This window comes from Manduca sexta, chromosome 19 (genome assembly GCF_014839805.1).
Source record: "Manduca sexta isolate Smith_Timp_Sample1 chromosome 19, JHU_Msex_v1.0, whole genome shotgun sequence".
Lineage (NCBI taxonomy): Eukaryota > Metazoa > Arthropoda > Insecta > Lepidoptera > Sphingidae > Manduca > Manduca sexta.
Window position 1 is genome coordinate 10,819,989 of NC_051133.1, and position 26,363 is coordinate 10,846,351.

At 33.8% G+C, this 26,363-nt stretch overlaps 1 protein-coding gene across 3 annotated transcripts in view; it reads left to right on the forward strand.

The window, feature by feature from the left end:
- Positions 1 to 26,363, forward strand: part of LOC115440830 (Kv channel-interacting protein 4) — a 224,145-nt gene that overhangs the window by 74,006 nt on the left and 123,776 nt on the right. For all 3 annotated transcript variants that reach the window (XM_030165315.2, XM_030165314.2, XM_037440316.1), the window contains one exon: positions 17,399 to 17,438. In XM_030165315.2, the coding sequence (XP_030021175.1) occupies positions 17,417 to 17,438 (22 nt within the window). In that variant the 5' untranslated portion in view covers positions 17,399 to 17,416. The remainder of the gene's footprint in view (positions 1 to 17,398; positions 17,439 to 26,363) is intronic.

Sequence of the window (26,363 nt, forward strand, 5' to 3'; positions counted from 1 at the left end):
TGGGCAGTACATGGGGTCATTTTGACATTGAGTTAATAAATGAAACCATATACTTGACTTCTTGAAAACAATATTTCCATACCAGTCGTATGAAATAGCTACACATTTTCTGGCATAACCTAAATATAACTTGAAGCAAAACTGTTTATCACAATAAAGAACATAAACCAAGCTGCATTTACCCGGCCATCATTATAATTGTAAAGTCCCGCGTTAGTGGTTGGAAACACGTTTAAAGAGGAGAATAATTTAGCCTCTCAAAACACCTAGAACAAAAGAATAACGCTATAATATTTTGAACCAAAAAAAAAACACACAAAGTGTGGTCTCGTTTTCAGTTCCTGCAACGAAACAATGAATAATAGTACAAAGGAAACGTTTCAAGGCAGTTATCTCTAAAAGCTCGTCAAATACTCTTAAAATATATATTGTAGGACTCCCCGTGGCATATTGACCCTTAAGCAACTCGTCCTAAAGTATACAATAGAATGTGGATGACATAGTTGCATTCACTTTGTGAATGGGTTGCGTATTCGAAACGTCTGGATTTCAATGGGAATAGAATTAATACTTATCGGGGTTGACACTTAGGTACTACTTAATAATTAATAATAATAAAATTTTACTCCTTTAAATAATTTTAAACAATAAACGTAATAAAAATATATGATTCGTTGATTCAATATAAATAAAGTAATATGAGGTTTGACGTCATAATCTGATATTTTCTCGGGTTTGCTGTATCTAAATTGCACATAAAGTACGTACAAATATTAATGAATTGCAATATAGACACAATTTGTTGAGATTTACTTCTTTATTGGACAGTAATAAAGATCAAATAAATGAGATATAGTTTACCGATAATAAGGATTACTTCGACTTTGCTAAGAGTAAGCGGGGTAAGGTTACTAATTAAAGAGGTTTAAATAACAATTTTAGTCCAATATCTTTGTTGATTAATAAAAAAAATATATAAAAATACATATAAATTATTAGGTTAATTTATAATTCTAAACAAGTCGTACGGCTCAATAATTACAACAAACTTTATTAATAAAATGAAATTATTATCAAAAAATCTCGATAATGGTAGCAACCCTGCACAAGAACACAATAAGAATCGTAGTTGGAACCTTAATGCTATTACTTTCAATTTAAATATTCCTCCGCTCTGTATTTCCGGAAATAATTCATTTAATACCGCAAAGTTTACAATCCGTACCGCTTTGACACAGTTCCCCGATATTCACCAATCCAACGAAATTAAATACATCGCAAGTTAATTATTGGTGTTCAATTTCAGTTCTTCATGAAGTGCTGGTTAATTACGGCTTTCGGGTGCTGATATTGCTTTTTCGGTAGTCATTAAATTTTATTAATTAAATTACTTTATTGTGGGAATTTTGGTAAATGCGGGTGTGGCAAAATGACTGCGACAGTTACTTATACCGAATTCCAATAATATTTGCTGGTAGGTCTTTCGTATGCGAGAGCCACTTTAGGATCGATAGGTACTACCGCAATGTCTATTTCTGTCGTCAAGCAACATGATATAAGCACAGTATTCCGGATTGAAATTGTAGTCAGTGCATTCACAGGGCATTATGAAACTTAAGACCTTGTTAATAAACATTATATTTGTCGTCACAGTTATACCAGCGTTTATCCTGCTTCCTTTAACGATATATCATTCAACATAGCAAGACAAAACATTTTAAACTTTTGCACACTTATGCAACGTTTATTTGTAAGATTAATATGTAATGTCTCATAGTGCAGTGCAATCCCACGCAATACTTTGTAACTGAGAATTCGGGTTGTGTTGCTACTGTTAATGGACAGGTGTTTCATTTACCATCAGGCCAACGGAATACTCATTATTATATTTTAATAAAAAAATTAAAAACGTTTCACTTTATTTTGAGATACGAAAAATTATGGAGGAAATTTATTATTAAAGCAATTTCTTAACACATCCTGGAGGAAAACTTACCTGTTTTGAGAAAATCTTTCCTTTAATGGAAACGTTAGTCGGTGAAGTTACCTCGCTATAAAATCAACAAACTCTCTTAAGACATTTAAAATGATAACTTGCTCTGTTCAGTAGACGAAGATGATATTATAAAGTTTGTTTGAAGTTAAAACAAATCTGTACTCTATGTATAAAATAATAGATTTGAAGATTGAGTACATTTCGACTGCTATAATTTTCTATGTGCATACGAGAACATGAATAATTCTTGAGTATTGCCCGTTTACGAATCAGTATATTTGATACTTGTATTTATTTTCAGTAATATATTTTTAGTGTCATATTTTTTTTTTCAATACAACCTTCAAATTGATCCGCTTTCTTTTTTATACAATAAAGTTGGTTTACACAAGCTGCTTGAGCCGTAAATGTTTAATACTTACCAACACCTACAACAAACAATCAGAAAGAGTTGAGTGCTCGTATTTCAAACGCCGCACACTCAAGATCATCAAATAAATTATACGCTTATGAGGAAAAGTGGATAAAAATCCATGATTTTACCATAGAATATAATATCCACCATACATTTTACGCATGTGAGATACTGCTTACGTCACCTTAATTCTCTAATGCACTCACCAAGATGTACGCATTGGTAATAAAGGAGGAACTTTATTATACAACCCGACGTGCATTTAGCCTTTCTGAGCGGATTTTATTCACCTTAACGTATTATTAAAATGTTAAGAGGGTCATAAGGCTGACATTACCAAAATACTCAAGGATTTCTCTACGTACAATAAACAAAAAGCGCTCCAATATGCCCGATGCAAGATTCCTTAAAATTATTGTATTTCGAAAAGCCTTTGTCGTGTACGGCAGGCATGTCGTAATTAATAAAGCTAAAGAATAATGAATTTAATCGTACGAACGCCTCACGCCTCGAGGAGGAATGAATTAATGGGAGGAAATGTGGTATTTTATTGTGCGTTAATTAATTGGAGATCTTTTAGGGTCTATTTCGATACGTGAGAAAATGTTACCACATTTATTATTTGAATAACTAAGGGATTCTATGCAATTATGTACATTAAAATTAATTATTCTATGTTGTCGTGAAGATGTCCTAGACATTCTAGAGGTTCATAAACAATACTTAAAAAATATGGTTTTCGTTTCGTTAATAGATACTAGAAGTTAAATTAAGTTTATAAAAAAATGCAGTTTTTTTCTATATGTAATTTTTTTTCCTATATTTTCCCTTTCCCTAAAATGTCTTGATAACACAGTTATCAAATACAGGTTTGAATACATTTAACTCCCACAACTCATATTCGCAAAGTAAACACTTTACTTTCCAATGTCAACACTAAACTATTGAATTCTACAAATGCACTAATAATATTAAACGTTCAATGTTTCCACGTTGCGTCCGAAGAAAACTTGGAACCGAGTGTGTGGCGGCATTATCCGCACAAAACATCAGTTTTATAAACAAAATTATAAATTAATAAAATAAACTTAAAACTAATAATCAATCTGTTTAAACCTAAATACTATTGTAAAACTAAACTTAAATTAATAAACATAAAATATACTAAACTATTATCATTAAAATAAAAATTGTAAAATAACATTTCAATGTACAAATGGTACAACATTCGATATATATAGCGGTCAGCTAACAATGCCCTACGTCACATGAACCGGTCGGAGCGGGACGCGTACGCTCCGCCTGTCACGTAGCCCCCGGCCGACCGCAGTCAGTCAGCCGACGCATGCGGCGCGGATCGCTCACGCTCTCGCTGTCGCTTACGCTTGTTATTATCTAACCGTTCATAGTATTTTGTTCGTTTCGTTTCGCTATAGACTTTCTCTTTATTTTCTCTCCTTCTTTCTTGTAGTGTGTGTTTATTCTACTCTTGTGTGAATTGTACTCTTACTCTGTACAAATAAACTCTCTTTATGTGTGGACTTTACTTCTATTACTTCACAGAATACAGAGTGAATTTGAAAAATTACATTAAAAGGCCTTCGAGGATCGCTGAGTACCCATTTCTGTTTGCTTCATCGGTTTAAGAATTTGACAATTTTATATCTTGTATTGATCCGTGTCCGTTGTCTTCTGTATTTCGAAGTGATACGGTTCAAATTTGTGCAATTTAGAAACAAAGCTAAGGATTAAGATTTGCTGCAACTGCAGTTATTGGTTTGTCATTCTCTAAATATGTTTCGAGTGAATAATATCGAGTAAGTCTGGTATAGTTTGGTCATGTGTTTAATCCTCAAACTGGTTGAGATTTTCTTACCAGTGAATAAAGACTGGTCGATCGATTTTATTTTTTAATATTTCATAGATAAAGGATGTTTACGGAATTTTATTAACAAGCCTGACGGTCGGTCCGACGCGCGGTTACAGATAATAAATATTATTTGAACGATAATTGGTATGGATTTTTATATATTATATTGTTATCATTATATATTACTTAGAAAATAATAATAAAATAGTGTTCAATTACGAAACCGTCACGAGTGTCATTCAAACTCAAACTTGACCGATTTTTAATTCAAATTATTTATAATATGAATCTCTTCCTAGCCGGATCATGTTCACGGAGATCAGTCATATACGCAGAAGATATTATAGTGTACAATTAGCGTGTGAGTGCACACAGGTGCACTCTCAGTTCCTTCACTCTCATAATCAGGAGAGAGATCAAGCGCAAGACCAACGGCGTCATATCTTTACAGTGGCTATCACATTACCAACTTCCTGACTTGGAGGTGCGACTGAGTAATTATTAAGATGGAAAAACCTAGTCATAATTATTTTTGATCCGACCCGGAATTCGAACCCAGGACCACAACGCAGTACACGTACTCGTACCGCATACGCATTACCACTACGCCACCAAGACAGTGTATAATATACAATGTTTGTTGATCGCTGATTCATTTACTATGTTAAATTGACTATCGATCGGTAAACTAAAACTTATATTGCACGTGCGTCCTTTGTCCTACCACGATGGGGCCATCAACACTCAAGTTTGCTTAATTTGCAAGCAAAGTGGGTGATTATGTTTAATAACTCCTTCGGTTTCTAAACAAAAGTTATTGATGGTATTATTATTAGAATCGGCTGTAGTCTAGTTGGTTGTGGGATGGACTCCCGAGACGAATTTCCGCAGATTCAAAACCCAAGGGCACACACCTCTGACTTCCAAAATCATGTGTGTTATCATTGTGAATTATCGCTTGTTTTAACGGTGAAAGAAAACCTCGTAAGGAAACCTGCATACCTTAGAAGTTCTCTATAAGAATTTTGAGTTTATGTGAAGACTACAAATCCGCACTAGCCCAGCGTGGTGGACTAAGGCCTTATCCCTCTCAATAGTAGTAGGAGGCCCGTGCCCAGCAGTGGGACAGTATATAATACAGGGCTGATATTACTCCTTCGGTTGCTGAATTGTTTTATCCACTAATTATGTGTTGCAAGATGTTGCATATTAGATAGTAGGCATTATTCTCACAAAATTAAAAAAAATCGCAATGTTTGCCGCACGATGAGGTTGGTTTACTCAAAGTATTAAAATGTTTTCGAGTTTTATTTTTAAACACGTCATATCGATTTTATCAAAAAATATTTGGATAATAGACTACATGTGGATAATTGTTCCTTTGTTCTATAAAGAAACTGGCCAGTTTATAAAGAGATAAGATTATATCTAAAAAGGATTATCAAGCAGTGGAAACGTAAACTTAACTAGTATTATAGTTTTCTTGTATGTCACAGACATTGGTAAGCGTACAACGTATATACTATATAAATTTAATATTGTTGCTTAACTAAGTTGTATGTTTAGTTAGGTGCGCAGTTTGAATCCTTTGATACTATAGATTAGACCACCTAGATTGAAGTTTCTCTAGCTTAGAACGTGCATAATTATATCTCAAATGTATACGGATCACGTGTCTACTTAGCATATTCAGATTTTCATAATACATGTGATTATATAATCAGGGGACTCTATTCCGTATACGAGGGTGAATCCGTCTTTTTGCAATTACGGAAGTTCTAATCGAAGGATAGCTTTGATAGCCGTATAGGTAAGTAGGGGGTTTTCATTCTTTTACCTTTTTTTTATTGCTTTGAATGACGTGACGAGTTTGCCGTTCGCCTGATTGTAAGCGATACAACCGCCCATAAACAGTAGAAACACCATCCTTGAATTACAAAGTAATGTTTAGTATTCCACTGCGCTCGCCATCCTGAGATATTAAGTCCAGTAGTTACACTGGCTAAAATGTCGTTCAAACAGGAACACAACAGTGACTACACACTGCAGCTTGGCGACGGACATAGACCTAACCTACCACCAGTAAAACCTATCTGTACAACAAAAATGCCCTTCGATTAGAACGCCTGTAATTGCAAAAAGACTAATTCGACCCCACATACGAAATGCATCTCCTTACTATTCTATATAAATTGATGTAAGACGTATGTCTTACATCAATTTATATATCAAGATATCCTCCCAAGAAAGATAAACTAAAAACGCACCCATACATGTACCCGAAATGTCCGTCAAAAAACATAACTGTCTACTACCGCTACATTACATAATAAACACTTATTTATTTTCAAATCTCTTTTTAAACTAATATAAACTTTTATAAAGAACAATTTATTTATCTTATTAATATTTTTCCGGCGAACGTATTTACCTCTCTAAAAGTCACCAATTTAAGAAATAATACTAAAATGTATTATTTTCCTTGAAATTAATTTATTATAATATAATGTAACAATAATGTAAGAAATTTTCTCCAGTCGAAATCTATATTTTTATTTCTGCATTTAATTAAATCCCAGCTCGCGGAATGAGTTTGAAAATTCACCGGCGTCAAGCTAACAAGGCTGTCAACTTTACGCCACGTTTTACAGTCGCGAAGTTGTAAGACAGCTGCCTTCTCGACTTCGCGACTCACTTGCCACTGTTTCATTTGAATATTCACTCTGTATTTTGATAATTACCTCGAGATTTCGCTAGGCGCGTAATATTTCGTAACAAAGATTTGGTGTTAAAACTTGCGTGAAAACCATATTATTAAATAACTTTGCTTTATTTTTGCATCAGTGGTGATTATAATTAGAAACACGAGTCTAATAACTTGTATTTTTGCTCATTTATAGAGTAAGGGTTAAGAGAACTGCAAAGAATGAACTCATGAAACATCTAGATTAGGTTCGTCTCGTAAAGTAAAATGTGACAATATTGTCTAAATATCGGGCACATATTTTAGATAAAGGCAGCTAACGTCAGTGGAAACAAAAATACAAATATCTATATATATAAAAATGAATCCCAATTTCCCTTGGTCACGCCATCACGCTTGAACGGCTGGACCGATTTCACATTTTTTTTACTATGTTTGTTATTGTCAGGAGAAGGTTCTTATGAAAGAAAAAATTCAAAAAATTGCGCGGCAAATTAGAAAATTTAAGAAAACTTAACGAAAATATTAATTATATATAACTGTCAATTGTTTGAAATAACTGTCAGCGATTGACAGAATGTGCGCTGCAAAGGACATTGTTCTGTGCCCATACATAATTCGCCCTGGAACCAACAGCAATGGAAAAATGTTTATAATATTTAGAATCATTAATAAATTCTCATGACATATTATTTATAAAACGGACAAGCTGGGATATCGCATTAATCCAAAAAAACGATGAGATTTTGAGGTTATAATTGATAGTAAACATTGAAAACTTTTCAATGTTCAAAGTAGATTTATAGTCCTATCATTTACGCTTTAAATATGCTTTTTATTGATACAAGTACCTATCTAATATACATAAGCCCTAAAGATTCAACACTATGTAGGTATCTGATTATTTTTTACTTAAATCAGGCTATTTTAAGACTTGATTCATATAATTTTTTATAAGTAAAAAGGTACCTAATTATGTAGTTATAGTATTAACATCCTCTAAGAGTACCCTTCAGAATTTATGTATTTTCTATATATACGTACGTATTCCCCGAAGAGACAGACAGAGGTGCACTGTTGAGCATTCACGCTTCATCAGAAGCATGGCATATTTTACACTTTTAGTAGACTCTTAGGGCATGTAGGATTAAATTAAACAAACAAAAAATATTTTCAGTTCATATTATTTACTTCCTCATCACCTACATTGTTTTATAAAATATTATCTGAGTATTGTGCAGGAGGGTTGTTGTTATGGTATTATTTATCAATTCAGTTTTGCTAATCACCATATTAGTTAAATGAATATAAACTTTCATTATATGTACTTCTAATGGTGCAAGTCTTTCTAAAATGATATTTCTGCTATAAGCATGATGTGGAGTATTTGTCCTTAATGAAATTATTTGATGTGAGCGAGTCCGGAGTTCCAACATTCTAATACAGAGCACGCAGCTTCTACTAACATTGTTACAGCTGAAGTATGTTTAGGCTCTTGGGCCGTGGTCCAAAATGCTGTACATATAAGATCAAAGGCTACAACCTGAAAAAAAAAACAAACAAACACATTATGCTCAAATTAGAATGGCAATATATTAATATTGTGTCACACGGAAAGTAGATTTATGTATTCAAATCTTCCAGCTGAATTAAGTGTAAGAAACCTTCAAGCATATGACACACATTTTTTAATCAACAATATCCTTGCTAGTTTGCTCTTAAGTTGCCACAGCCGCATGCTAAAGTGTGTAGTAGGTAGTATACAGACTCTGGTCGCTGTCTTCACGCAGTTACCAAGAACAGGAACTGAGGAGCGAACTAGAAGTTTGGCGGCAGTTAAACTTGTACGATTAAAGAAAAATGTGCTTACCAAACGAGGCGCTGTCCATTGTTGTATACAATGGCGAATCTGCTCGTTCTCCAACACCATGGACCCGCCAGCAGAGCCAAATTAATGCAAAAAGCAATTTCCATTTCGTATCCGTTATCAATGCCATGTAAATTGTTATATCAGTTCACAAAGTCCAGAAATCACAGCTAGTGTATGTCGATATCGTAATCAATCGCACAGAGTCTTTATAATAGCCGAATCGTCAATGATATAGTGAGAATCAGATAATTATAATATATTATATGGAAAGTGAGAGTCTAGTTTATTTGTCTCTGATGAGTGAAGTATGAGTGACATTAAATTGAATTGAACAATGAAGTAAGAAATTAGGGATACTACTCGACTAGATTCTGGATCGATTATATCGATCATTTATACAAAAATTTATTTTATTCAACATAGGGTTATTTTTATTCGGAATAATATTTAGCGGGATCCTTATCCCGGAAAATCTTTCACGGGCGGATCCGATAGTAATTTAATACTTTTTATATGTATAATTCATAAATATTTTGTACGATAGAAAAATAAATGTTCGCATAATATATTATGCTCTGCTATCTGTACGAAGCTAGGGCGGGTCGCTAATATAGAATCTAAATAAACAAAGTAACTCAATATGAATTAAAAACTAAAAAAAAAACTTTTTTCATAGACGACTTGATCTATAATCAATTTAGTCCTAAAACTAACTACTTATTTATTTGAGACGCATCCACTGCTCGATTAAATATTATTATAATAATTAAAGAACATATCTCCTAACAAATCGAATATATTAAAATGATTCAATAATTAATTATCGGTAATTAGATTATTCGTTTTGTCGAACCGGTACATCTCTATACACAATTAGTTGTAAACATGTCGGCGACTTTGACTTTAAGTCGTTACCATACTTTTATATTATATTCATTTTGGATGTAGCAGCTTGTCCGTTTTATACACATATTTGCAAATAATATAAAAAAATACATAAATAATTATGGTGTTAGTCACACCTTTGTTGGTTCTGGGGCCATTTTCGACAATGTTAAGACGGGAACAAAGTTAAGACGGGACAACGTCTGTCGGGTCAACTAGTTATATATAAAATAAAATGCATACAATTTAATATCACACTAGGTGTAGTCCGCGGTAACCTGTGCACTTTGTACAGTACTTAGCACCAATTTCTCGCATATTCCAACTAGATATCAAGACCATACGTGCATCACAATTAGCACGTTAGATCGCTAAAGCTAATTCACCCTGTGTGCAAGTGAACCCATTTATTAAGGTCTAATTGGCTTCGCTGGCTGAAATTAGTGCTCCTTTGTTATTTAGTCGGTGTTTCGTATGTACAGACAAGTACTTAAGGATACCTTTGAATGTTCCGTTTGAGCCTAGCGGGAAAGATGAGGGCCATTTATTATAGTCCTCAGTACTGTATGAGTAGAATTAAATCTTTTTAAGAGAGTGTTCGTTATTTTCGTCTGAGTATATTTATATTTTTGTTCCTATTTATTGTACAGGTGATAAATTGAAATTGAAATTGTATATATTATTTTTAAAATATCCAGTATCAAGTCTTCATATGCTGGGAAAAATATTTTCATACATTCTCTGGAAACGTACAACACTGTGTACCTAAAACAAAATCCGAAAGTTAGTTTGTTAGTTTCTTTGCAACTCGGCGAGTAATCAATCCACGCCGGCTTTTGTGGAAAGCACCAGTAAATTCTTTATTTGTTCCCGGCCATTATTTAGAAAGACGCTAAGAGTTTCAAAACCGTGTGTATATCACAATTCCGCGTAAAACTAGTTTCGGCGAAGTTTCACAATGAAAATAAAACATGATTAACGAGGCTATTCATACAAACTATATTTCATTTTGATAGAAAAAGTATTTTCTTGTGAATTGCTGCACATGTGCTGAATATATCTTAACGTATGGCCCGAGCAAAGGATTGTCAGCCGGGGAAAGTATTATTTATGAGAGTACACAATGTTTATTTATCTACGAATGTGTTCCATACGCACTGAAATAAGAAACATACGTTCGGTATATGTTATCAATATGCCGTAATAGGCGTTAAGTTTGGGTTGTGTATAATGGATATTGTGCCTACATTTTCTATTGAAAATTATTAGGGGTCTTGTTTTTCACTACCTCGGTGGCGTAGTTACATTACCGTGCGTCTGCAGTGGTGAGGTCTGGGGTTCGGTCCCGGGTCGGACATAGTAATATTGGGCTTTTCTACTTAGTATCAGCCCGGAGTTTTTTCTCGATATGCCCCTATCACATCATGGGACGAAATACACATGATGGAAATTGGGTGCACATGTTGCGCCTCTGCCTACCTACCCTTTCGGAGATTAAAGACGTGAATAAATGTGTGTGCGAAATTATATTTAAATACTAGCTTCCGCTCGCAGCTTCGCCCGCGTGGATTTCGGACTTCAAAAATGGAGGAGGTGCTCAATTTGTCGGGATGTTTCTTTAAGTATGGTGGTATGCAGGTGGTCCGATTGTCCTGTCAGGGTCTGATGATGGGATCCTGGTGAAATCGAAGGAAGCTTATAGCATGATTCAGTATTCACGCGTGATGGCTTATTATTAGCGTATTTCATGTATAACTTTGGTGTTTCTATACCGATTTCTATGAATCTTTTTAAGGAATATTTAATAATGTTAACTTTTTTAATTAGGGATGACTGAGAGTGTTATAAACGTAAGAGTAGTCAAATATAATGAGAAAGCTTCGAACTGCTAAGCTATCGGGAGTTACACGTGTTATTGTGAGTCAACCATAAAAGATAGACATATGCTGTCGTAGGATATTTTTTACATAATTTTAAGGAGAACATTTCCGTCATACATGATTTCTGCGTAGCTTTAACCATTAAGGTTGCACACGCGACGGAAGCTTAAAAAATGGTGTAACTTCTCCCATTTTCCCAACATTTCCCTTCACTGCTCTGCTCCTATTAATTGTAGCGTGATGAAAAATATACTATAACCTGCACAGGAGTATGACAAATAATTGTACCAAGTTTCGTTAAAATCCGTCGAGTAGTTTTTGTTTCTATAACGGTTATACAGACAGACAGACAGACAGACAGACAGACAGACAGACAGACAGACAGAAAGACAGACAGACAGACAGACAAAAATTTTACTAATTGCATTTTTGGCATCAGTATCGATCCCTAATCACCCCCTGGTAGTTATTTTGGAAATATATTTCATGTACAGAATTGACCTCTCTACAGATTTATTATAAGTATAGATTATATTTATATCTTATGCGTTTAGTATATGAAAAAAGTGTTTGGAATTTTAGAGATAGCTGTAAGCTAACTAGCCTAGCACCATATTCTGCGCATCAGGATCTTCTTTCTTCTTTATCTCCGTCTAATAGATTACGAGGGCAAAATGCAATGATTAGGAACTTATAAAAGAGAGTTCAATTGGAAAAGATTTCAAATATTTGGATTATATAACGATATATGTATTAATATTGAAGCGGCGATAGCCTCGTTGGTTGTGGAACGGACTGCCGAGACGAATGTCCGCAGGTTCAAATCCCAAGGGCATACACCTCTGATTTTTCTAATAAATTATGTGTGTATTCTTTGTGAATTATCGCTTGCTTTAACGGTGAAGGAAAACATCGTGAGGAAACCTGCATACCTGAGAAGTTCTCTATAGGAATTTCGAGGGTGTGTGAAGTCTACCAATCCGCACTAGGCCAGCGTGGTGGACTAAGGCCTAATCCCTCTCAGTAGTAGAGGAGGCCCGTGCTCAGCAGTGGGCAAGTATATAATACAGGGCTGATATTATTATTTATTATTATATGTATCAATAGCGAAAGGTGAATTTTTTTTCGAAAGGGAACCAGTAAATGCGGTTTGCAAATCGTTCTAATAATAATAAGGTTTTACATAAAGGGAAGCTGACAAGAATCAGGTTATATCGACCCTGCGCCACTGATAGTATTTTTATTATTGTTTAAATCAACGACACAGGAAGTGACCTCACGGAACCTGACGGTAAAGAAAAAGAAGCCCAATAACATGTCAACTAAAAAGAGATGAACATCCCCGAACGGTTGACACAGTTATGCCGGCCTTTTTAATTGCTTCTTCGCGCTCGGATTGAAGAACCCAAAGTCGTAGGGAGGAGAGAACACATTTTGACAAACTGTTCAATAGCATTTCTTATATTGTAAACTAAAAGTAGCCTGTATTTATTGCTAATAATATTAAAATAAAACTTTTTAGTAAGGAACATATTACCAATATTCATCTGCGAATTTGCAACACAAAATACCTTAACACAAAAAACATTATGACTGTTTATTTATTACACTTTATATACAAAGAATATAAAGGCGGACTGAATGCCGAAGGCATTTTCTACCAATCAATCTTTAGGTGGTGCAGAGACTAAAGAGGTAGGTGTACAGTGTACACAACGAGAGAAGGTAGTGGAGAGAACATTAACAAAGTTTACATACATCCATTCCATATATTGTGATAAATTTATTATACACGAGAACGAGCTGAATAACATAAAATTTAAATATTCCAACTAAACAAACTGCACTCATCTTCACACAACTGAATTTACAACAGCATTCTAAAATCCGGTAAAAATCGTTCAAATAACCACTTAGTAATCAATCCTTTAACTACCACATTACCTCAAAGTACACACATTAAAGCTGGTAAAAATAACTTCACACGAGGTCGTGTTGACCTAATAGGGGAAAGAGCAAACACTACTGCATTTTCGGAGCGCCAACACCCTCCATTCAACAGTAACAAACCGAGTACCTTCGCTATATCTGATATAACTTTCACGTATGCGTGCATTTGACGTGGAATTTCAATCTCCACCGCTCGTCTTTATTGACCATGCATGTGTCATACATTATATAAACCAAGCTATGTATAATATGTGTAATAAAATTGTAAATCTTCCATGTATGTACAAAATAAATATTGATACAGGAGTAATAAGTAAAAAAAGTAAAAACAATTGTCTGTCGGTCAAGTCATCGATATGATGATTAACAATCAAATTACTGAAAAATATAAATCATTTTTAAGCATAGTGTTTTTTCAACAAAGTCAATTCACAGGATCAAAATATATTCGAATTTTAAGTTTAGTTAGAAATTTCATAACACCACGCTGCTATTTTTAACTAATATTAAGATGAGCAACTACCAATATCCTACTAATACCTACTATTAATGCGAAAGTTTGCGAGGATGGATGTATGTTTGTTCCTCTTTCACGAAAAAATTACTGAACGGATTTGGATGAAACTTTACAGGGATATTGCTTATACATCAGGGTAACACATAGGCTATTTATAATGATTTAGTTTAATTTGGTCATAATATAACGATACTTACCAAGTAAGTCAGAAAAAACTGTATTCCGGAAAACACCATCACGCGGGCGAAGCCGTGAGCAAAAGCTAGTCTGTAATATTCTGAAGTGAAAGCTACAGTCAAATTCATTGCCTAACTTCCGTAATCCGTATAGCATAACTGCGGTAATCGTATCGCACGACTTTAGACGCAAGTCGCGACTGTTCGTGACTCAATTTGGAATACTGTGACGTCACAGTAAATAAATGACGTCATTTACATACATCTCTCGACACTGCAGTTTGTAAGTGATTTGATTTAAAGGAGTTTGCGTCTAATATGTTTGCATGTCAGAATGTTGCGGAAACAATGTATTGGCATTTGTTTGCTCGTGAGAATAATATTTATCGAAGTAAAAGTGTCTCTGTGAACTTCAGTGATAAAAACTTGTCTATATTTGATTTCATATCTATGTTTGCGCAAAATTGTATGTAAATTCAATTCCCTTTTATTATTTCTATCTAAAAATTCATATCTCTAGCTCATAATTGACTCCGTTGCTTGGAAATTATGTTTCTAGAAACACCACTTACTTAGACGGCTAAAGTGAAAATTCCTCGCGGAGCAAGTTTCACAGAACTAAAACAATATTGTTTTTTGAACTTTAATATTAATAGTTCAGAGGAACATCGTACAAATTAGTATCCTTCAAAGTTTAATTACAGCTTTATTTGTATTTCATTGTAAGACTGAATAGTCTGAATGGTTGTTTGTAATATAATATCAAGGTTCAACTTCTGGTGCGTTCTTGTTGAAATAATATATGGCTAGATAAGTGTGGTAGTAGGCCATCAAAAATAGTACAATGTGGGAAAAGTCTGTGTCATCCAGACGATGAATACAGGCTTGCCAATGGACAAATCTCTTCTTCCACCTTATGCTAAATTGGGGTCGGCCCAACACACTGTATCAATCATATTGCTTACCTTCTATCAAATCATGCGAAGAAAGTAATAATATACACGTAGAAAAATGGATGCCCTGGTAGCACCTCTGCCTACCCCTTGAGGGATAAAAATGTGATATAAAATAAACTCTATACATATATTTTTTCATTCATTTCATTCATTATGTAATCCTCAAACAGGAGGAGACATAGCAATATTCGAGCCGATTTGCACTTTATTAGATGAAATATTTCAGAGCGATGTTAACCTACTGGAACAATAGTTTCGCCATTTAAGATAATCCGCCAAACAAAATCCGTGGTTTTCATTTTCTTTCATACTTCGCGGTTTCATTGTGTTGTGTTGCAAAAGAGCTGACGATCCCCGAAACTTATTGTGATGAAAGAAATGCTATAACCAACGGGGCGTTTAATGCTTTTATGTACATTATACAATATCTGAATTTTGACAGAATTAACTATGATCGATTTTAGCAATTATACGAACGCCAATGATACGAAAAAGAAGCTCTTTCGTAAAATCAGCAATAAAATTGAGTAAACAATGCGGTAGTCATCGATATTTGAAATATTGTGATGTGCAAGAATAGGCGCATAGTGGAGATAGCGCATTCTTTCTTTCGAACACATCGCAATTCCTGATGACGTCTCGATATAGTATTGCGTCTCCTTTTCGTGTTTTTAATAGTTATCCCATCCGTCGAACGTAAATGGCTTATATTTTGTTGATTTATTACTGGATTTTGTTCGTGGTTTCTTTATTCAATTTTAAATTAATTAATTACTACACTAACTGACTGCCTCAATATTATTCAGAAGTATGCCATCCCATTCTACTAGACGTATAATTTACACCGGTTAACCGCAGCACGGAGCCACTATATAAATATACTATGCAAGGTTTTTATACAAACCTACGCACAAGCCGATACTTTAGATAATGAACGAAATGGTTACATCAAACAATATTTTAATTTTTATATTTAATACACGTAGTATATGCAGTGATGTCGAAGTCAACAATCAAATAACTTGGTTAACCAAATTCTCATAAATATTCATGCATTCTACGAATAGTTACGCCAGATAACCTAGATTGGTAGGAAAGTCTGTGTCAATTTGGGATATAACTTTCCCTTCATAATAACTGTTTGTATCAATCACAATAGTGATATTTTAGTTCCTAACAACTTGTGTTACACGGAATCTGTAAAATATACTTTCATTACCATGCTACAATGACTGTGGTATAGCGACTCTATAAATCTGTTTGCGCTTAGACCTCATACCAAATTCACGCCCATACATGGAGGGACATTCGTTGCGGGCCGAGGCACACAGTTTAGTGTATATGCCTCTTGTTTGTATTAATACATTGGGCCTAAATAGGACCGGAATCATTTTCCACCCATTTCCCCTCCTCCCATTCTGGGATCCTTTTTCCTTTCCCCCACCGTTCCCTCCTTATTTCCCATCCTCATTCTATTGCCGGTTTGTTGCTGTTATTTAGCTTGAGTAAATAGTATAGCATTAACAAAGGGCCCTGATGGCAGATCCATTGCAAAAAAATCACCACTCTCTTACGCAATACCAATGGAGCCACGATTTCGTTCTGCACTTCTTAACATGAGGAGCGAGACATCTCTGTCATCCTTTATTTGCAAAATAAAATGCAACGTACTCATGTTTTTTTTTAGAATTAAACGTATTTTACAGGTCACTTAACAATCATAATTAGTGAAACCAAATTACTTCTTACCAGCCAATACAAAACCTGAGTTTTCAGATACTTTTATACAAAATTGTTACTCGCTAAATTGGAACGCTGTACGCTGTGTTGACACCGATGCTCCGTGGCATGCGTTTATTATACATTTTGGATAATGAGTGATGTGCAAAGTGGTATCATAATACCTAAAGTGTAGTCGTTAACTATGATGTTTATGGCGCAACAGTTTCAGAGAAAATGTGATTCCAAGATTTTAAAAAATTTTGCTCTTATATATATAGATTTTGAATATTCACCAAGTTCAATTTTACTTTCTGTAAGATAACTAGTAAGAAAAGTGGATGCCCTGGTTGCTCTTCTGAAAACCTCTTGATAGATACTTGATGTGCTTGTGTGTGTGGGCACATAGCTATCATAGTAATAAGCAAATAATTTATTCAATGGCCTCTTATTGTTTCAGGTCACATAAATCATCCAAATGAGCTACAGCTGTCTTGAATGTAAGTGACTAATACAAAAATACAGGGATTTTTAAAATTATTTATAAAAATAACTAAAACTAGGAAAATGAATACCAGACTTCCTCGAAGGGTTTTATTATTACGGCTGTAGTGCTGTGGTCTCTGGTTCGATCGCCGGATCGGGTGAAGTGATATTGGGTTTTTCTTCTCGTATCAGCTCGGGCTATGGAATTTGTGGGCGATATGGCGATAGGCTCGCCGTCTATCATATCATAGGTCGTCTATCACATCATGGGAAGGAATACAAACGGCGGAAAGTGGTTGAACCTGTTGCGAGTTTGCCTACCCCTTCGGGGATGGAAGGCGTGAGTGTGTCTGTATTTATAACAGTATGATCCCCAAACGTTAAATTACTTAAATGTCTATCCGAGTGTAGCACACCAGGACCAGTTTGTTATTCTTTATTTCACTTCCAATGAAATTGAATGAAATTCTACGTACTATTATATGTAAAAGTTGTTGAAGTATCTTCAGAATTTTTTTCCCTTTGTGAGTGAACGTTAACTTGATAATTAACTTCAGGCTTCGTTCACTTGTTAAAGTGTCCGATAATGGAAGTGAACTATAAAGTTTGTTTTTTAGAGCGAAAGAGTTTATAAAGCAAATTGGCCGGCAACTCCGACATACCCGCCATATTCAAGACGTAAACAAAGTTTCACTGCAAAAACAGATCTCTCAAATATAAGCAATGATTACTGTCTACGAACAACATCCATTCCAGCGTAGGATCTATTTTGTTTTCGCCTGAATAGTGACCACCGTACACAAGGTGTTAAAACCAGCTATAGTGGTCCACGTAAATGTGTCGCGTTCCGAGATCAGCCTGTGTATATCCGGTTTTAACAGGCCGGCATAATTGTGCTGACTGCCGGGTAATCGTTGCTCTCGTCAGTCGACATTCTATTGCTCCCCACTGCAGTTACCATCATGTGCATATAGTCATTTGTGCGTATAGTCATTTGTCGGGCGGTATAAAAAAATACTTCTCAAATTAAGGAGAGGCGCAAGGAGTTCGAAAAACAAAGTAATATGAAAATATGCAATGATATACAAAAAGTTGTGCATTGTTGCGCTGATATTTTCTATGCTGAAACTAAACGGGTTTCTGACGTTACAGTCTAGACTGTAGTAATTTACAGTTTTTATAATAGCAAAGTTAAATTAGCTGATATTAATCTTTCCACTAGTACTGTACTGTACAATGCAGCATTTAAATTACAACTCATACAAATTACTAATATTAAATGAAATTTGTAATCAGTTCTTTATATTCATAACGTTTCGCGTTAAAAGTTAAGAATCTAGTTTATGGTGTTTAGGTAGATGTCACTGACCTGCACAATAAATTGACTCAATACATATGCATGTAGCATCACAGCTTTCTCCCTGGTCAGAGTAGGCACAGATATAACATATTCACATTTAGCCAGCTGTGTTCAGTCACAAATAATGGGGCGAGCCTATTCTAATTTACCGGGTACAATTCAAGACTCCGAGCTGAGTGAGCAGAAAAACCTATAATCGCATTACTCCTCCCGGAATTTAAACCCGAGGCCTTAGTACGTTACTCATACCGCGCACACAATACAACGACGACACCCACGCAACTATTAATTATTTTCAAGTAGCCCGACAATAACACTGAAGAAATTTAATGTACACATATATATTTAGAATCAAAAAGTGACTGAGTAGTGAGATGTAGCCAATTTGTGTAATGAGGCTACAGTCATCTTTAACAACTTGACGTGGAGCATTATGCGTTACTTTCGATTTATTGTATTGCCCAAGAATTATTACAAAACTAATTAACGCTGTCACTACACAACCTTTCCCTCGTCCATTATTATTAATAATGACCGGCAATTCATCCAGATTCGATTACTTAGTACTCATGAAGCATAATATACAACAATAGATTCATATCTGTGACTCCACTTACTTAATATTAAGTACCAAGCCTTTACACTGGATCTTCCACAAAAAAACATAATAGCTTTATTTCACACTAATAAAGTAGTTTGCCATGTTTAAGTTTATACATCATTTTATATATAACAGAAAATAATACGAAAAGAATTTGTTCTTATTTAATAAGATAATTAGATTTATGAGTCATTTGTACAGTTGTTTTTTGTTCCAAACAAATAAAAAAAAAAAAATATTCTGTGGAATCAGTAACAAAATATGTTGAAAAATAAAGCAGTTAATCATATTTGAAATATTGTGAGTAAATACGGGGGCGTAATGGAAGTATCGGGCTATCTCTTCCTCTATTATATTCTAGTAAATGCTGGTAAACCACGTGTTGTCACAAAATAATGAAACATTCAGATGTGTAATAACAAAATTCTATGTATTACAAAAATTAAATAAAAAAAAAATAATCTTTATTCATCACGTAGGCGAACATAGTTGCACTTATACATAAAGGTATATAAATATATTTAATTATTACTTAGATAAAGTCGCTTATATAAACTAAAAATCAGAATGAACCTTGTAATACATATATTAACCCTCCATACACCTTAATGCTTGCGACGTATTAACTGTCTAACTAATAAAAGTGTGAGTTTATACTAATTGCTCTATATAATTTTCTTGAATTAAATTTAGCGTCAAAGAAAGCGAAACAAAATCTTGTGTAATCACAACAAGTGTTATAATACCCACAATATTTAACAATAAGGCAGAAGATGTAAATGTAATGAAATCATATAACTTTAGTTGAAACACTGAGTAATGACTTCTTATGTTTATACGAATGTGAAATAACGAAATTAAACTTCGTTTTGTATTTTATCGTATTTTTTTATATTTTAATTTATTCTCAACGTTGTTGAAGACCGCAGCCTTCATGGTCACTGGATGGACTAAGGTATAAGGTCATTCGAAAAGTAAACGATACAAAATCTACCTAAAAACAATTGTAATTCTAGATTGAAAACTGAATTCTTAGCAAAACCTTTATTTTTACATGGAAGGGCTACTTTCCATAATTTTCTTCAATTCACTATCTGCTGAGAATATTTATTGCGTTCTATTTTTTCTGGTTCTTATCTTTTGGAATGAATGTTCCTTGCGCGTACCCTTACGTTGATATCTTTTACTTATATACCTATGTGTCATCATTTTTCTCACAGACATTATATCTTATGTAAAGAAATTTTAAGTTAAGGTGATTTTATATATACTTGTCGTCGATTAAGAATTTTAGTGATGATAGGATATACATCTTGTTAATGTTATTTTCTGATCTATTTTCTATATTATAAATAAAATTATTTTCTTTTCTGTGTATTAATTAGTCTAATTGGTCAAGAAAATATTCGATGAATATTATTTTCCGTAAATTTTCCTGTGAAATGACATCACATAAAAAAATTATTTTAGTACATAAAATTAAGAAGCCCCTAACAAATCCGATTTAAAAAGTAGGTTTTTAAGCTAAATAATAGGCCAGAGGTATAACAATCCATTTTATAAACGAATACTTAATTAACTAATAAAGTAATTCCAAGGCAAACTATAGGTTCAAGTTTGAATTGCTTTTCTAAAAGAGAAGTAATAAAGTGGTATTTTTTGTCGCTAGATTTTTATCAAAGGGTTTTTTACCTTTGTCCAATTATCGTTCGTGCCTTGAAATTCCTAGGTGTTATATGAATAACCTTTTCTGTAAATTCTGGGCTATTTTACACTTTATCCTGTTACACAGTTCTTTGTTGTACAGTTTTGCCAATTAGCATTTAAAATTTAAAATATTATTTAGGTGTTATATATAATACCAGTTAGTGAAAATGTCTGATTTTTTTTTAAAGTTTTTAATATCTTTGTATAGTGCGATTTAATTATTATGTTAACCACGGTATTGTTAAAGCTATCTCGACAGAGAACTATAAAGAGATTGATTTTGCTCTTCGTATGAAATGGGTTATTTTTTTCTGATATCTCTGGCATAGTCCCGGGCAAGACTTATAGTTTACTAGCTTTTTCCTGCCGCTCACGCAAAAATGTTTTTTTTTGGCATATGAAGTAGCCTATAGCAATCAGGAATAATGTAGTTTCCTATTAGTAAAAAACCAACAAAACGGGTTAAGTCATTCTTGTGACTAGCGCATTCAAACAAACAATCAAACTCTGTAGCTTTATATATAAATATAGATATAAGTCTCTTTACTAATTTGTGATGGCGAAGGGTGTAATACTTCCGGTGAATGTAAATTGATCCGATTTACACAAGGGAACTATTCAGAAACCTGTCGGTGCCAACTACTTCCGTAACTGGCTGAAAAGTGATTTTACTATTCAGGAACTCTTAAGTTGAATTGCAGCGATTAACATATAAAACAGCTAAGTTTTCTCAATGTCGAGAGTTATTCTTATAATGTAATAGTCTCTGACGATGATATTTTTTGTTAGGTTGATTTTTTTAGAAATAATAAATTATTTATATGATGATAAACATCGCACAAAATCGCAAAAAAATATTGTCAAACCGGGCCTTTATTATTATCAAGTAAGCTTCCTACGTTTATGAACTATAAAAATTTCTTCTTACGAAATTGATCAAGCATGATTTAATTTATTTTATTTCATTGATCATAATATAATTGATAAATATTAAAAAGTTAATAACAAAATTAAGTCATTTAAGCCTAAAATATACTTTCATAAAGCTCCAATCACAATAAAATAGATTCTCAAATCAACAAAGATTTTCTCGGGTGTTCCCTATCACGTCGTCCTCCATTCTACGAAGTTACACGCATTGTTAGCCAGTGTTAAGGGCTGTGCGCGACAGAGTCTAGTGACGCCACTTGATCACACTCGACTTGAGTTGTCTGTTGCTTGTGACAACCCTGCTCAAGAGTTTCAGTTCACTGACACATGAAAGGCCCTAGTCATACTATTGTATCCGAACAATAGCAGCGAGTCTTTAAGAGTAACTAGTTAATCATTACTTGGAGAATATTGGATTCAATATTAATTTGTAAAAAAAAGGCTAGATGCGAGTGTCTAAATATAAGTGGATTTTGCAAAATATATATATAAAAAAAACACTATTTGAGACCTATTTAAATGCATATATTTATATCAAATTAGTGGCATGGCAACGAGATTGTGCATATTCCGATGATAACAATGTTTTTTTTTAAAACACACCTGATTATTAACTGAATTAAAACGATAAAATAATAATATATGGTTTTACACATACGGATCTCTAAAATATGAAGTAGGCTATCAATCGATGTGAATGTACATGACAGCGAGTCGTGTTTTTGTACGTAAAGTTATATTCGTCCATCATTGGTACGTTTTTCTATGATAGCTCAATGTTTCAATTTCTTATCTTTGATGTGACCTTCCATTTATTAGATTAGTTTCTTAGATGAGAAATAATGTCACAAATAGCTTGTGATCTTAACTGTGTAAACCTTTAGTGTAAATTATGTCCGATGTAATATTTTATGTTAGTGGAGGTTGTTTGTAACTGGGTAGTTGGATTTCAGTGTTTGCTTTCTTTTGTTCTTAAAGTAACCATTGGCGACACAAAAAAAAATTATTACATATATTATTCGTTTAATAGCACCGGACTTGCTATCTCAAGTATGAGGAGGTGATTAGTGACGTTTAGTTACAGATCACTTATTTGTGTGAATTATTTGATTCCAAAAGAATTAGTTGTGGTTCAGACTTCCACCTACTTTCGAATATGAAAGCATAAGTTATTAATAAATTAGAGTAAAATAAATAGGGATAAGATGTAGTACGGCATTCTGGTGGTGTGTGTATTGATTTGAATAATGGTAAATTGAGGGTAATTTGTTACAAGTTTGAGCGGACCGTATGATCACGCCAGTCTACGAATATAAGTCTGATTGTGAAGTTGCGTTTCGTTGTTCGCCCAGGTCCTCCGATTATTCCTCAAACACTTTACTTATCTGCAAACTATGTATTCGAATTTGGATCATCATCAACATCGTCACCACGAATTACATTTCCTCATTTTACGGGAGAAATAGAAAACTTTATTAACCATAAACTTTATATAACAGAACACTTCCATTACAAACTTTAAATCACAACGGACATAATAACTAAGATACAATTTCCCAGACAGGCCAATTACGCTTCCTCTATGCATAAATCAAGCAAGTTTAATTCCACTAATTTATATAAAACTTAGCAATTATTGCAGAAGCAGGGAAACTTCTGTATTCCGAGTGGTCATCAAACGTTCATTTCACAGGTTATTAAGAGGCATCCTCTCGCGTCTGTACCCGTTCCAGCTTGACAGTGACGCATGGTCTAATTTATAAACCTACAACTTTTGCTACACTTCCCGGAAAGCTCTTATTAAGTTGGAATAAGGTTGATATTTGTTTGCACTTTGGTAAGGATAAAAGTGTTTGTATGGCTCTCGGACGGGCCTATTGTCCCCATAGATATAAAACTGAGACTGGTCGGTAGTGGACTGAGTTCTTGACGCCGTGATTTATATTACACTCGTAGGCAATATCATATTTTCTAAAACTCGCTTTAACTTTATAGATTTTGCTTTATAGAGAGCCAGGAGTCTAGAAGCCATTTTATCTTAGTCGAAGAAATATTTGGTGTACGCCTTTGTTAGTTCTTGGGATAGGCATATTCCGCCTTGATCCAAGACGGCGTCTGAAACAAGGATGCTGAGAGGATGAAATCATAGTCCATGTCACATTTCTCATACGTTAAAAAGTTTCATAAAAAAAAAAAAACTCTCAAAGTCAACTATTGCCATATTTTGACAACTACAAAAATTGTTATGCTATCCATTTGAAATCACGATTAACTAATATACAAAGATTGGGCATAACCGACAAGTATCCTTAACTAGTATCTTGATATAATTTTAATTTAATTGTAATATTATAACTGTGATAATAATTATAATCAAGCCAGTCACAAGTCTACTACGACGCTACACAGCCCTCTACGCCGTAGGCTACACGTAGTAGACGTAGCACGGTGTAGCCACTTTGCATTTTCAACGCTCTTCCTATTACGTAAGATGTCTTGCGAAATTGCCCGCTTAATGAGAATAATAAATTAATTCTTATCTAAAAATATTTGTTCACTGCTATTTAATGAACTATTACATATCACGAACGATAAAAACCTACATGAACGATAAATATTAAAAAAAAAGTCGTTACTTCTGCCAAATATTATCACACTCAAATATAATTAAATTATTCACTTCTAACGTAACAGACATCGGTTAATTCCTAAATGAAGAAATTAGGTCGACAGCTTATTACTTAAATTAAAATTCTAATTGAGGTCAAAATACAAACAAATGTACAATGTTACGTCAATTAATTAATTCTGTACAGATGTCATATTACGCTTTTATAAGGCAATGGATAGTATATATTTTTTATAATATAGCTTATATTGATTCCCCTGCAATTGATGTAAAGTTTTATATCTAAAACTTTTTAACATTAAACCAGCTATATACAATCTCAACTAGTAGAGTCAAACCTACCATTAACCGGCCAAATTGAAAACTCCTGACACTCAAAAAAACCAATATCCAAGCGCCAATATGAAACATCTAAAAATAGTTCCAATATTCCGGGCTTGTAATGGTTACGATTTTACTAATAAAATCTGCCTCCATCACGGGACATCTACCGCGGTGAAAAAGCAATTAAACAACAATTACGTTCAGGGCGTACGTGGCGGAGTTTTCGCGTCGCATTTGCATGAACACCGCCCGGTGACGCGACGCCTCAATTCTAATGCAAATCAAATATAAATAGCGGCCATCTTTATTCAACAACTAGAACAGAATTTGAAAGTTTTTGAACAGTTTGTTGTAAGGAACTATTTTTGAATGTGATACGATACTTTCGGATTTTTTTATTTGGGTGATATTTAACTATCTAATCTTATCCTATCCTACTATTATAAATGCTATACCTTATGCTATAAATGCGAAAATTTATGAAAATATTTGTGAGAAATAAAGGCAGAAACAGCTGAACGATTTTGCATTAAATTAGCCGCACGGATATACGATGTCCTGAATTAGGGCTTTAGAGAAGATTAAAGATTAGGCTACTTTTAACCCGGTAAATTGCTCTCATAAGAAGTAATTGAATCTTTTAATCTAATTTTTAATTATATGGCCTACAGAGATTTAGGGACTTTTGTACCGGGAAAAGCTTCCCGCAAAAGCGAAGCCGCAAGCAACACATGGATATGGGGTTAGTGAAGTACAATAAATAAAAATCATAATTTATTTCTTCATATTTTGTGCTCTGCCACGACCTGAATGGTAGTTAATTCGATTAAGATAAAAGTGAACTTATCGCTTGCACTAGTGAAAAGGTAATAAAAATAGCACAATTCCGTTACAATAAGTGAACGACGCCCGCATGTCGTCTTTACAAATTGATATTTCCATTATTATTCTAGTTATTAATTATTTCTTCTAAGACAGCAACGTGCCAGAAATCATCACCCCTTAGCGATTAATTTAAGTTACGTAAGAATATATTCAAAAATAAAGAACAAATTGCATGAATAATAATTACTATACGTTTTTATGATTCATATTTTTCTTCCAAACAAACAGCGTAGAGATATATTATAATTTTGAATTATGCACGTCATAAACGTTGGACTTCTCGCTTTAAGACCGGGCCACGAAACTACCCGTAAAAATAAAACACCAAAACATTATACAAAAACATCTTTTTCAGATCACATCAATGTTTCAGAAAAATCTGTCATAATAAAGGTTGGCTATAAACTTTACTGTACTATCTATAGGTACAGTAAATTAAAAATTAATACAAATATTTTTCATTATAAATATGAAAAAGCGTTCACAAGCGCGCAACACTTTAA